Raw genomic sequence first — 13,915 nt, forward strand, 5'->3', positions numbered from 1 at the left:
TTTGGGGGTAAACTAGTTTGTCTTTGTATTTATTAATAAATAGTAACTTTTTCTATGTGTAAGACTTGTCTTGTGTTTGCATTATTTGCTAGCTTGGACAATATAGATTTAGCACATCATCAATAAGGACGAATACGTTATTTGTGAAATAACCCAAAAAACTATAAAAACGAAACAAAAAACACAGTACAGGATCTGATCCATTAACCGTTTCCGTAAGTGTTTTCTTCTCCTTGACTTTATTGGCCCTTTTGTGGTTAGACCCATATGAGGCTCCAATGCCGAAACGGGAGCTTGAAGGGTCGGTGAGGGGTTAAAGAAGCCACAGGGACTTTGCTTTTTTTCCTAGCTGCTTTAGTATACTCAAAAAAGGTCATGGATTCAGTATGCAGAGAACAATCCCTGATCTGTCTGAGACTGTTTTGCCGGATTTCTAGCTTCCAGGCATGGTATGGGTTGGTATATATTTTCGGCTGGGCTTTCTGCCACTCATCCAGTTTTCTTAAAGACCTCCACAGGGTCAGGAGCTACCAGCTAAGGAACAATATGATGCTATCGATCGCCATGGTCTCCTTGCTGATCACATCTTGTCATACCGAGGACTCATGTCCAGGTGAGTTGCCTATTTCTCTACTCTTTGGTTTGGATCCCCTCTAAGATATATGATAGAATTGTAATATTACCTGTTATTATGATAATCTATCATCCTCATATTAAGGCTCATAAAGTAATTCCCTAATATAATAGTAAAAATAGCTCCAGACCACTTCATTTGAAGGTAAGTTCTACTATAGACTTCATGTTAAAGGGGGTTGTTTAGTTTAGTAAACCCATTTTAAAATAGGCTATTACAGAATTCTGATGTAATAAAGGGGGGTCTCTGCATTCAGGACCCTCATCTATCAGGGAAGAGGGTGGTTATAAAGAGTGACTCTCTGGAGGACTCAGCATATCCATGCATTACACAGACAGCTTTAGTGAACACCATGTAATGCCTCATTTCCCCTGTGGTGGCGCTGTGAGGGAATAGGGCACTTGCTTTCAGGTTCCTCTGCAGATTACAGTTGATCGCTGGAGTCCAAGCAGTGGATTACTCTTGAGTGAAGATGATGTTACTATATATTCTTCTTCAAGTGTTCCTGCTTGTGTCACCTAACAGACGTGAAGGTTGTGGGAGTGGGAGACTCGGACAGACTGGCCATCCTCAGAGGCTGCCCTGGCATTCCTGGATCTCCTGGTGCTAAAGGAGACAACGGGGCCGCAGGAGAGAAAGGTGAATATGGATAATACAGTAATAGGAAACGGGCTCCTTCAAAATTACTCCAATGCATTTAATATTGCAAATATAAGTTCTAGGAAAAAAAAAATTCAATAAAAGTGTGCAATATTTAATGGTTGAAATTTCCGTAAAATACCGAATAACTGTTTTCTCCTCCATTCATGTCTAAAGCTAATCCCTTAAGGACGGAGCCTATTTTGGCCATGGGGACCAGAACAATTTTTTGTTTTTTTGTTGTTTCCTCTTTGCATCCTGACACGACACATAACTTTTTTATTTTTTGTTTGGCGTCTCGTAGCTGTATGAGACTTCGTTTTTTTGCAGGATGAGCTGTACTTTATGTAGGTGCCATTTTTTGGTATATTTACATTGTCGTTTAATTTATATTCATTTTTATTTTGGCAAAAATGTAGAAAAAAACCCAGTCCCGCTGAAGTTTTTTTTTTCACAGCATTCATCGATCATTATAAATGAGGTTGTACATTTAGGGTATGTTCACACGGCCTATTTTCGGCTGTTTTTCGGACCCTAAATGCCCGAAAAACGGCCGAAAAATCGGAAGCAGAACGCTTCCAAACATCTGCCCATTGATTGCAATGGGAAATACTGCGTTCTGTTCCGATGGGCCATTTTGTTACGCGGCCGTTTTGAAGAATGGCCGCGTAAAAAAACGGCCTCGAAAAAGAAGTGCAGGACACTTCTTTGGACGTTTTTGGTGGTGTTTTTCATAGACTCTATTGAAAAAAAGCTGCAAAAACGGCCGTAAAAAACGCAGCGAAAATCGCGAGTGGCTTCAAAAACGTCTGAAAATCAGGAGCAGTTTTCCCTTGAAAACAGGTCCGTATTTTGAGACGTTTTAAACTCAGTGTGTGAACATACCCTTATCGTGCAGGTTGTTACGGTTGTGACGATACCAAATATGTGTATGCTAGCAATAAAGCCCGTTGTGTGAAAAAAATACAACGGGCCCTAGAAAAGTCTGCCCCCAAATGTGCCATCACTCTGCCACCTGTATGCCACCACTGTCCCCTGTATGCCACCACTTTACCACCTGAATACTTTTGTTCAAAAAATACAATGGGTTCTAGAAAACTCTTGTTGGTCAGTTCTTTGATTGTTCATGAAAGATTAAAATACAAAATGCAGAGGCATGTGCAGGGCGGTGATCCCCCCAGGGCAGGAGACGTGGACCCCTGCCACGTGTTGCTTCATCATTTTTGTAAGGGTTTTATATTTGTTTTTGCGCCCCTTATATCAATTATATTAACTGTTTCCACACTCTGACTTCCAGATAGTGATAGACCCCCGATACTCAATCCCCTTCTACTGGCACCACGTAACCCGCTCTACCCTCACGCTGGGTTTTGACGCCTTCGCAGTTTCTTCAGGCCGTTCTTGTTGTCTGTTCCTGAGTTGTCTTTGTGCTTTTCGATTGCTGAGACGGGCCCTTTTTTTGGGGGTCGTTTTTAGAGCTTCTGAAATATTTACATTACGTGTGCGCTGAGATTCTGCTTCGATTTGTTGTGGTGTCATATTATTATGTCGATCACGCAGACGCTGTAGCTCAGCATTTCCTTCATCTGCAGTTCGTTGTTGCCGCCTTGTTCTGTCATAATTGGCATAGCGGCGTTTAGCATCACCTTGTTTTCTGCCGTTAGCTGCCATTTTGGACATGGCATTGTTTATAGAAGTAATGTTGTTGTCTGCAGTGCGGTCACCCCCCATCCCCCGACACACACATCATGTGACCTATGGCATTCAGTTCACTGGGTTATATGACATCCATGGGGTAACTGAATAGGATAATGGTGGAATTCTTGTTATTATTATGTATGGACTTGTATGACATTGCTGCCTGTCTCTAGGTGATGTTATCCCCATAGCAACCAATCAGAGCACAGCTTTCCTTTAATCAAACTGCTGTGGTAAAATGAAAGCTGTGCAGTGATTGGTTGTTATGGGCAACAAACAGTTTCTCTTTTATACAGTTTGGATAAATCTGCTCACTAAAACAACATATTTATTAACCCCTTCCCGACATCCGCCGTATATCTACGTCAGGTGGAGGAGTATGCAGCGGGCTCACGGGCTGAGTGTGTCGTCTGTGTGTTACAGCCGACACTTCCGGGTAACGAGCACGATCCCGCTAATTTAACCTGTTAAATGCCGCTGTCAGTAGCGGCCGCCTGTAACGTCTCAACGGCCCCTCTGCGGCGAAATCGGGAGGGTGGGGTGCCGTTGGTTGCCACAGCAGCCTGGGGGCCTGCTGAAGGCCCCCAAGTCCGCCATCTTTGTACTCCTAAGAAGCCCTGGTATCGATGCATCCGTAAAAGTCTAAACTATTACAATTTATAATTATTTAGTCCGCATGCTGAACGCTGTAAAAATTAAAACCGGCAGAATTGCTGTTTTGTGGTGACTTCATTTCCCACAAAAAATGAAATAAAAAGGGATCAAAAGGTCTCATGTACCCCAAAATGGTACCAATAGAAACTACAGCTCGTCACGCAAAACACTAAGCCCTCATACCACTAAATCTACAGAAAATTAAAAAAGTTATGGCTCTCAGAATATGGCGACAAAACTCAGATTTTAGAAAAAAACAAAAGTGAAAATCCGAAAAATGGCTGCAGCGGGAAGGGGTTAAGGGAACCTATCACCAGCATTTTCACCACTAAACTCACAGCACCTGCAGGTAGTGAAATATTCTTCTTAGCTTTCCCACTTTTATTTAATCGCCCGTTTACCTCTAAAAAAATTGGCTCCAAAGTCACTGCCGGTTATCTGAAGAGGCTGAGAGGGGGCGGGGGTCACTACAGATTTAGGCCCCATGCACACGACCGTAATATTGGTCCGCAATTACGGACCGTAATTGTGGGTCAAAATACGATGCGGTTCCATGAATTTCTATGGTCCACGGACACCTTCTCGTATATTTACAACCCGTAGAAAGCATCCGTAAAAAATAGGACATGTCCTATTTTTTGATTTTACGGACCGTGCTCCCATACTTTAAAATGGGAGCACAGCCCGCAAATGTGGATAGCTGTCCGCGGCCGTGCCTGTAATCACGGACCGTGATTACGGGTACGGTCGTGTGCATGGGGCCTTATTGAATGTTGCTTACCAAAAGCAAACCTGTATATATAGTACGTTTTTATGGTTTCTTTGATTCTTAGGGCATAAAGGATCTACAGGAGATGCTGGAAAGATTGGGCCACAGGGACATAAAGGTTAGTGACGCCGCTTATCATACCATCAAATGTGAAACCTTGTGGCTAATAGTGGAGCTGTTGGCATTGCAAGGCAGCAAGTTCCATAGAAAACAATAGGCGCACATTGATTTCATCCAAACCTACTTTTACGTCTGACTAGAAGGGGCTCTGCATGAGTGATGTATTACCACGCTGCACCACCTCAGTGCCAACCGGAAACAGGTTCACTTAAAACCTAATGCCCACCCTAGAATACCTAAGGATAGGCCATCAATATTTCAGTCACGTAAAACTCCTTTGAGTAATTAATAGGGGGAGGGGATGAACATGTCAACTATCTGCTCATCTCTTCATAATGTGGATGCAGAGGCGTAGCTAGCGGTTTAGTTCGAGGTGGGGGGGGGCGCATATCTGAGTGGGCCCCTAACCAGTGAGCCCCCAACACATAGTTATAACTGCAGAGGCGCATCTGGCAGGGTCAGGCTTACGTAAACAGCGTAGTTGTCTGTTCAACTCCGTTTCTGTAAACTTTCTTAGAAGTGAATGGGTGTTACGGAAACAGCGCTTTTTACGTAACTTCCATTCACAGTATAATGCCCCCATAGCCTCCCCACACAGTATAATGCCCCCATAGCCTCCCCACACAGTATAATCCCCCCATAGCCTCCCCACACAGTATAATGCCCCCATAGCCTCCCCACACAGTATAATGCCCCCATAGCCTCCCCACACAGTATAATGCCCCCATAGCCTCCCCACACAGTATAATCCCCCCATAGCCTCCCCACACAGTATAATCCCCCCATAGCCTCCCCACACAGTATAATGCCCCCATAGCCTCCCCACACAGTATAATGCCCCCATAGCCTCCCCACACAGTATAATGCCCCCATAGCCTCCCCACACAGTATAATGCCCCCATAGCTTCTCCACACACCGTATAATGCCCCCATAGCTTCCCCACACACCGTATAATGCCCCCATAGCCTCCCCGCATAGTATAATGCCCCCATAGCCTCCCCACACATCATATAATGCCCACATAGCTTCCCCACACACTGTATAATGCCCCCATAGCCTCCCCACACACCGTATAATGCCCCCATAGCCTCCCCACACAGTATAATGCCCCCATAACCTCCCCACACAGTATAATGCCCCCATAGCCTCCCCACACACCGTATAATGCCCACATAGCTTCCCCACACACCGTATAATGCCCCCATAGCCTCCCCACACAGTATAATGCCCCCATAGTGCTCCTCACACCGTATAATGCCCCCATAGCTTCCCCACACACCGTATAATGCCCCCATAGCCTCCCCACACACCGTATAATGCCCCCATAGCCTCCCCACACATCATATAATGCCCCCATAGCTTCCCCACACACCGTATAATGCCCCCATAGCTTTCCCACACACCGTATAATGCCCCCATAGCTTCCCCACACACCGTATAATGCCCCCATAGCCTCCCCACACATCATATAATGCCCCCATAGTGCTCCTCACACCGTATAATGCCCCCATAGCCTCCCCACACAGTATAATGCCCCCATAGCCTCCCCACACAGTATAATGCCCCCATAGCCTCCCCACACACCGTATAATGCCCACATAGCTTCCCCACACACCGTATAATGCCCCCATAGCTTCCACACACACTATAATGACCCCATAGCTTCCCCACACAGTATAATGCCCCCATAGCTTCCCCACACACCGTATAATGCCCCCATAGCCTCCCCACACAGTATAATGCCCCCATAGCCTCCCCACACAGTATAATGCCCCCATAGCCTCCCCACACAGTATAATGCCCCCATAGCCTCCCCACACAGTATAATGCCTCCATAGCCTCCCCACACAGTATAATGCCCCCATAGCCTCCCCACACAGTATAATGCCCACATAGCTTCCCCACACAGTATAATGCCCCCATAGCCTCCCCACACAGTATAATGCCCCCATAGCCTCCCCACACAGTATAATGCCCCCATAGCTTCCCCACACACCGTATAATGCCCCCATAGCTTCCCCACACACCGTATAATGCCCCCATAGCCTCCCCGCATAGTATAATGCCCCCATAGCCTCCCCACACATCATATAATGCCCACATAGCTTCCCCACACACTGTATAATGCCCCCATAGCCTCCCCACACACCGTATAATGCCCCCATAGCCTCCCCACACAGTATAATGCCCCCATAACCTCCCCACACAGTATAATGCCCCCATAGCCTCCCCACACACCGTATAATGCCCACATAGCTTCCCCACACACCGTATAATGCCCCCATAGCCTCCCCACACAGTATAATGCCCCCATAGCCTCCCCACACACCGTATAATGCCCCCATAGCCTCCCCACACATCATATAATGCCCCCATAGCTTCCCCACACACCGTATAATGCCCCCATAGCTTTCCCACACACCGTATAATGCCCCCATAGCTTCCCCACACACCGTATAATGCCCCCATAGCTTCCCCACACAGTATAATGCCCCCATAGCTTCCCCACACACCGTATAATGCCCCCATAGCCTCCCCACACATCATATAATGCCCCCATAGTGCTCCTCACACCGTATAATGCCCCCATAGCCTCCCCACACAGTATAATGCCCCCATAGCCTCCCCACACACCGTATAATGCCCACATAGCTTCCCCACACACCGTATAATGCCCCCATAGCTTCCACACACACTATAATGACCCCATAGCTTCCCCACACAGTATAATGCCCCCATAGCTTCCCCACACAGTATAATGCCCCCATAGTGCTCCTCACACCGTATAATGCCCCCATAGCTTCCCCACACACCGTATAATGCCCCCATAGCCTCCCCACACACCGTATAATGCCCCCATAGCCTCCCCACACATCATATAATGCCCACATAGCTTCCCCACACACCGTATAATGCCCCCATAGCCTCCCCACACAGTATAATGCCCCCATAGTGCTCCTCACACCGTATAATGCCCCCATAGCTTCCCCACACACCGTATAATGCCCCCATAGCCTCCCCACACACCGTATAATGCCCCCATAGCCTCCCCACACAGTATAATGCCCCCATAGTGCTCCTCACACCGTATAATGCCCCCATAGCTTCCCCACACACCGTATAATGCCCCCATAGCCTCCCCACACACCGTATAATGCCCCCATAGCCTCCCCACACATCATATAATGCCCCCATAGCTTCCCCACACACCGTATAATGCCCCCATAGCTTTCCCACACACCGTATAATGCCCCCATAGCTTCCCCACACACCGTATAATGCCCCCATAGCTTCCCCACACACCGTATAATGCCCCCATAGCCTCCCCACACATCGTATAATGCCCCCATAGTGCTCCCCACACAGTATAATGCCCCCATAGCCTCCCCACACAGTATAATGCCCACATAGCTTCCCCACACACCGTATAATGCCCCCATAGCTTCCCCACACACCGTATAATGCCCCCATAGCTTCCCCACACAGTATAATGCCCCCATAGCTTCCCCACACACCGTATAATGCCCCCATAGCTTCCCCACACACCGTATAATGCCCCCATAGCTTCCCCACACACCGTATAATGCCCCCATAGCCTCCCCACACAGTATATTATGCTCCCATAGCTTCCCCACACATAGTATAATACCCCCATAGCTTCCCCACCCACAGTATAATGCCCCATAGCTTCCCCACACATCATATAATGCCCCCATAGCTTCCCCACACATCATATAATGCCCACATAGCTTCCCCACACATCATATAATGCCCACATAGCTTCCCTACACACCGTATAATGCTTCTCCACACACCGTATAATGAATGCCCCATAGCTTCCCCACACATAGTATAATGCCCCCATAGCTTCCCCACAAATATAATGCCCCTATAGCTTCCCCACACACCGTATAATGCCCCCATAGCTTCCCCACATACAGTGTAATGCCCCCATAGCTTTCCCACCCACAGTATAATGCCCCATAGCTTCCCCACACATCATATAATGCCCCCATAGCCTCCCCGCATAGTATAATGCCCCCATAGCTTCCCTACACACCGTATAATGCTTCCCCACACACCGTATAAAGCCCCCATAGCTTCCCCACATACAGTCTAATGCCCACATAGCTTCCCCACCCCCCACACACACACACGGTACAATGCCCCTATAGTGCCTCCCCACACAGTATAATGCCCCTATAGTGCCTCCCCACAATGTATAATGCCCCATAGCTGCCCCCACACAGTATAGTGCCCCATAGATGCCCCCACATCCAGTATAATGCCCCTACAGACATCTGCTCCTCCAGTCTCTGCTCTGTGTGGCTCTGCGCAGACACCCACGATGACGTCACTGCATCGCGCCACTCTCTGCTGAGCCGTTCACAGTCTGCATTACACAGTGAATGCTGGAGCAGGGAGCTGACTGTTCCCTGCTCCAACATTGGATTCAACTGTATCTATGCCCTGAGGATGCAGATACAGTTGAAACTGAGACATGCCACTGCTGGGGGACCATCCCAGCCCACCCCTGAGCCCCACCATCTCATGGGCCGGAGCCACAGACCCCCTGCTAGCTACGCCTCTGTATGGATGGTTCTACTAAAGGCAGGACTGTAATTAACTTTGGGACTAATACTATTTACTTGATCATTTAATCTCTAGGAGAGAAAGGAGAAGCTGGAAAGCAGGAGTCAGGACTGTACGGTGAGTGGAAATTCGGAAATTACTGTTGAGAGCAGGAAGAGTCAAGCAAATATGTGTAAGACAAACCAAGACATACCTCTGAAAATTGTAATCCTATATTATGGGACATTTTAAGTTCTGTCCCTGCTCAAGAACAGAAACACCTCTGCAAATCTGCATAGACCCGGCCCCTAGCGTGGTCAGGTTCGAGGGACAGTACCTTACAGGCTTTTTGGAATGTATATGTAAACTGTTGGTCATTTGCAGGGAACTCGTAATGTGTAAAAGTATCAGCAGACCCCACTGCCCACCCGTTTACAGGACCAAAAGAGATCACCATGTTGAGTATAATACAGGATGTAACTCAGGATCAGTACAGGATAAGTAATGCAATGTATGTACACAGTGACTCCACCAGCAGAACAGTGAGTGCAGCTCTGGAGTATAATACAGGATGTAACTCAGGATCAGTACAGGATAAGTAATGTATTTACACAGTGACTCCACCAGCAGAACAGTGAGTGCAGCTCTGGAGTATAATACAGGATGTAACTCAGGATCATTACAGGATAAGTAATGTAATGTATGTACACAGTGACTCCACCAGCAGAATAGTGAGTGCAGCTCTGGAGTAGAATACAGGATGTAACTCAGGATCAGTACAGGATAAGTAATGTAATGTATATACCAAGTGACTCCACCAGCAGAATAGTGAGTGCAGCTCTGGAGTATAATACAGGATGTAACTCAGGATCAGTACAGGATAAGTAATGTAATGTATGTACACAGTGACTCCACCAGCAGAACAGTGAGTGCAGCTCTGGAGTATAATACAGAATGTAACTCAGGATCATTACAGGATAAGTAATGTAATGTATGTACACAGTGACTCCACCAGCAGAATAGTGAGTGCAGCTCTGGAGTAGAATACAGGATGTAACTCAGGATCAGTACAGGATAAGTAATGTAATGTATGTACACAGTGACTCCACCAGTAGAATAGTGAGTGCAGCTCTGGAGTATAATACAGGATGTAACTCCGGATCAGTACAGGATAAGTAATGTAATGTATTTACAAAGTTACTAGGTTTTCTATGTAGATTAAATACCTACTGTGAAATGATGTCCAAAGGTGAAGATATCCTATAAAGGAATTTTTCCAGGACAGACTTTTTTGTCATAAGCACGGGTTGACATTTAGTACGAGATGCAGAAATAGCCAAGTGCAATCTGTAAAGCACAGAAAGAAAGATATATATAAAGTACCTGCAACTACATATTTATTACCTATATTTCTTCTTTATCAGCTGCCCGGAACTGCAAGGAGCTACTGGATCAGGGAGAAGTCCTCAGTGACTGGCACACAATATACCCAGATGGCAGCACCCCTCTCAAGGTGCTGTGTGATATGCACACTGATGGGGGAGGATGGATTGTAAGTGTTGGGCAGTAAAATAAACCTATAATAAAATCACTTAACGTAAACTTACACTAATATAGTAAATATATCAAGAAATTACACAACTAGCAATTCCCTAATATATGATTACTAGGTAAATTCTGATAAAATCACAGGTCTGGGGGTCTTGAGAATCTTTTGGGACAGTGGGTTGGTGCAGCGGAGGACCCCAGCTCCTGGCAATGCTGATTAGTGGAGGATATTCATGCTGGACCACCCAGCAGTTAAATGTATGAGGATGGTGGCAACAACTTACAGAAGCCCCGACCTCTCAGACTTTAACTGGGTCCATTTACATGATGATACCCCCAAAGTGCATGTGTTCCTAGCCCCATACATGCATATCCACTCCTCAATATAGGGTAAGGTAGTTACTATTGATGCGTTTTCTACTATATTCTAGAAGTGAATCTGCCGTTTTATTGTCAGGTTTTGCAAAGACGCTTGGATGGTTCAGTGGCTTTCTTCCGTGACTGGAATTCTTATAAGAAAGGGTTTGGGAGCCGTCTGACTGAATTCTGGTTGGGAAATGAGAATATTCACCAGTTAACGTCTGCAGGTAATGACACGCAGTATAAAAAGATTTTATGTGATCTTAAATTAAGCCTTATATAACCTCCGAGTTGTATAGCGCTGAAATATCGCCCCCACAAAAGTCAATGGGCCCCCATACTGTACCTCCATATGCCCCCGTCATGCCTCTGGTAACACAACTAAATTGTGTCATGTTCCTTTGGACCCCGTATCACAGAACTATTTACCCCCTGGAAGCAATGCTGTGTGCATGTGGCCTTACTCAGCGCTTCATTATCATATATATCATGTGCTTAGTGTCGTACACTTTAGGGGTCTCCTTTATTGCGGTTTCGAATAGGAATTATCCTCTCTTATATAAGTAAAGTTTACATGGGGATGTCTCATCTCGACCACTTTCGATATGTCCAATTAGAGCATATAGAGGGGGTCTTGTGTAGCCGGTTCGTCCATGAATTACTTGCACTGCCATACATTCGAATGGCCACATGTAATACTATATCTCACCTCGTAGCGGCCACTGCAGAGGAAGTGCGTGGCTGACAGCAGCTCTTGAAAGCCGGACCCAAGGAGGCGCTCGTATTGTCAGTGATGTGACAACCCCTTTAAAACACCGATCCTAGTGGCTACTGTGTTCTACCCTTTTTTAGCGGACCCATACACTAGAATGGGTGAGCCCGCAAATTCGAACAAGAATAGGACCTGTTCTATCATTTGTGGACGGACACACGGATCCGCAAAAAAACTCATTTGTGCATGGCCCTATAGAAATGAAAGGTTCAGCATGCTATCCGCAAAAAAAAAGAGGATCATGACTGATCTACTGATTCTCTACTCCGCAGGTACATGGGAATTACGCATTGATCTAGAGGACTTCGACGAAGTGCATTCTTTTGCCAAATATTCCTCATTTCAGATCCTTGGAGAGGAAGAAAAATACAAATTAAAGCTTGAAAACTTCAAAGATGGAGATGCAGGTTAGTGTCATCCAGGGGTTAGTCACTGCGTATACTCCATGCTTCTCCAGAATGAACCCCTTCTCTGCCACATTCACTTGTGCATTTAAAAGGTTAAAAGGCCGGTGTGGAAATAAAAGCAAGATGCACGGCGCCACGTAGTGCAGGTCAATCCAAGTAGGCAAGTTATAGGTCATACAATACTATGTTCACCTAAGTGCTGGATTTAAACAGTGATTGAACAGGGTTCAGGGTAAGAATCCAATATGTTCTGCTGCCAAGATCCAATCCGGTTAACCATAAGGTCACCGCAATGCAAATGGGAAATTCAAAGATAGAAAAAGAACGGATCATATGAGGCGCTGCTACATTACTAGTGGACAAAGGTACACGGAGATTTTAAGTAACATGAACTTAAAACATATATCTATTTAATAGAAACAACAATGGCTACGCGTTTCGACGCCGAACTAGCGTCTTTCTCAGACCTTTGTCCACTTGTAATGTAGCAGTGCCTCATATGATCCGTTCTTTTTCTATCTTTGAATTTCCCAAAAGGTCGGTGTATCTGCTGAGCTGGTGTATCTAACCCTGTCATGTGTGATACTGTCTGCTGAGCCAGTGTACCTAAGCCTTTTATGTATGATACTGTCTGCTGAGCCGGTGTACCTAAGCCTTTTATGTATGATACTGTCTGCTGATCTGGTGTATCTAAAATTCTCATGTACACAGAACTACATCCCCATCATGTATGTTATGGAATCGCATTATAAAATAACGCATGGTGTATTTTTTCTCCTTCCTCAGGTGACTCACTGGTTTACCATAACCTGATGAATTTCTCTACAAAAGACGAGGATAATGACCTAAATAAAGGGGATTGTGCCACAACATGCTCTAGTGGCTGGTGGTACAACAACTGCTACCACGCCAACTTAAATGGATTGTATCTGGTGGGGAAGCACAGCAGCAGCAAGACTGGCATACACTGGTACACTGGCAAAGGGCTCTCCTATTCTTATAAGAGAACTGAGATGAAGATACGGCCTGAAATCAACATGTAAAACAATTCTGTACACAAAGACCAGCTGGGCATACCATGAATTAATGATATATAAATAAAATTACCCACATGCGCGGAAGTCATTTCATCTGTTAATGACACATATACATATGAAAAGATCCTTATGCATGGTTCAGACAAATTTACTACTTTTTCAGGGATATGGGACGAGTGGAAAAACAATCCGCACTGTACAAAAACATGAGAATTGATGTGATATGACTCTGTAATTAAAACAAGAAATTCTTGAAGAAAGGACCTATTGAGTATACTTGAAATGTTATGTTTATTTTATTTTGTTGTTAACCCCTTAATGACCGCCGATACGTCTTTTTACGGCGGTCATTAGTGGGCTTTATTCTAGAGCGCCGCCAAACTACGTCGCTGCATTAGAATAAAGTAAACAGAGCAGGGAGCCGTGAAATCTCCCTGCTCTCAGCTGCCAGAAGCAGCTGAGGGCTGGGGGCGTCCCTGCTCTGCCGGGTGAGATCGATATTAGTATCGATCTCACCTGTTTAACCCTTCAGATGCGGTGCACAATAGCGAGCACCGCATCTGAATGGTTTTGCAGAGAGGGAGGGAGCTCCCTCTCATCTCACTGACACCCGGCGATAAAATCGCCGAGTGTCTGTGTCTTCTATGGCAGCCGGGGGTCTAATAAAGACCCCCAGGTCTGCCTGCAGCGAATGCCTGCTAGAT

General features: G+C 45.9%; 1 protein-coding gene across 1 annotated transcript; it reads left to right on the forward strand.

Moving 5' to 3' along the window:
* Window positions 1-379: 379 nt before the first annotated feature.
* LOC142659181 (ficolin-2-like) lies at window positions 380-13,529 on the forward strand. Its single transcript, XM_075835019.1, has 8 exons — window positions 380-613; window positions 1,160-1,273; window positions 4,459-4,512; window positions 9,184-9,225; window positions 10,512-10,639; window positions 11,093-11,222; window positions 12,040-12,174; window positions 12,961-13,529. The coding sequence occupies exons 1-8, from the start codon at window positions 547-549 to the stop codon at window positions 13,215-13,217; spliced, it is 927 nt and encodes a 308-aa protein (XP_075691134.1). The 5' UTR covers window positions 380-546; the 3' UTR covers window positions 13,218-13,529.
* Window positions 13,530-13,915: the final 386 nt, after the last annotated feature.

This window comes from Rhinoderma darwinii, chromosome 8 (assembly GCF_050947455.1).
Source record: "Rhinoderma darwinii isolate aRhiDar2 chromosome 8, aRhiDar2.hap1, whole genome shotgun sequence".
Classification (NCBI taxonomy): Eukaryota; Metazoa; Chordata; class Amphibia; order Anura; family Rhinodermatidae; genus Rhinoderma; species Rhinoderma darwinii.

What these genes read in the sequence shown, in the direction of transcription:
- LOC142659181 (XM_075835019.1), top strand. Translation starts at nt 547, where the DNA reads ATGATGCTATCGATCGCCATGGTCTCCTTGCTGATCACATCTTGTCAT. An exon ending in CTGATGGGGGAGGATGGATT is followed by an intron (nt 10,640 to 11,092) that starts GTAAGTGTTGGG and finishes TTTTATTGTCAG; the next exon opens with GTTTTGCAAAGACGCTTGGA. An exon ending in TCACCAGTTAACGTCTGCAG is followed by an intron (nt 11,223 to 12,039) that starts GTAATGACACGC and finishes TCTACTCCGCAG; the next exon opens with GTACATGGGAATTACGCATT.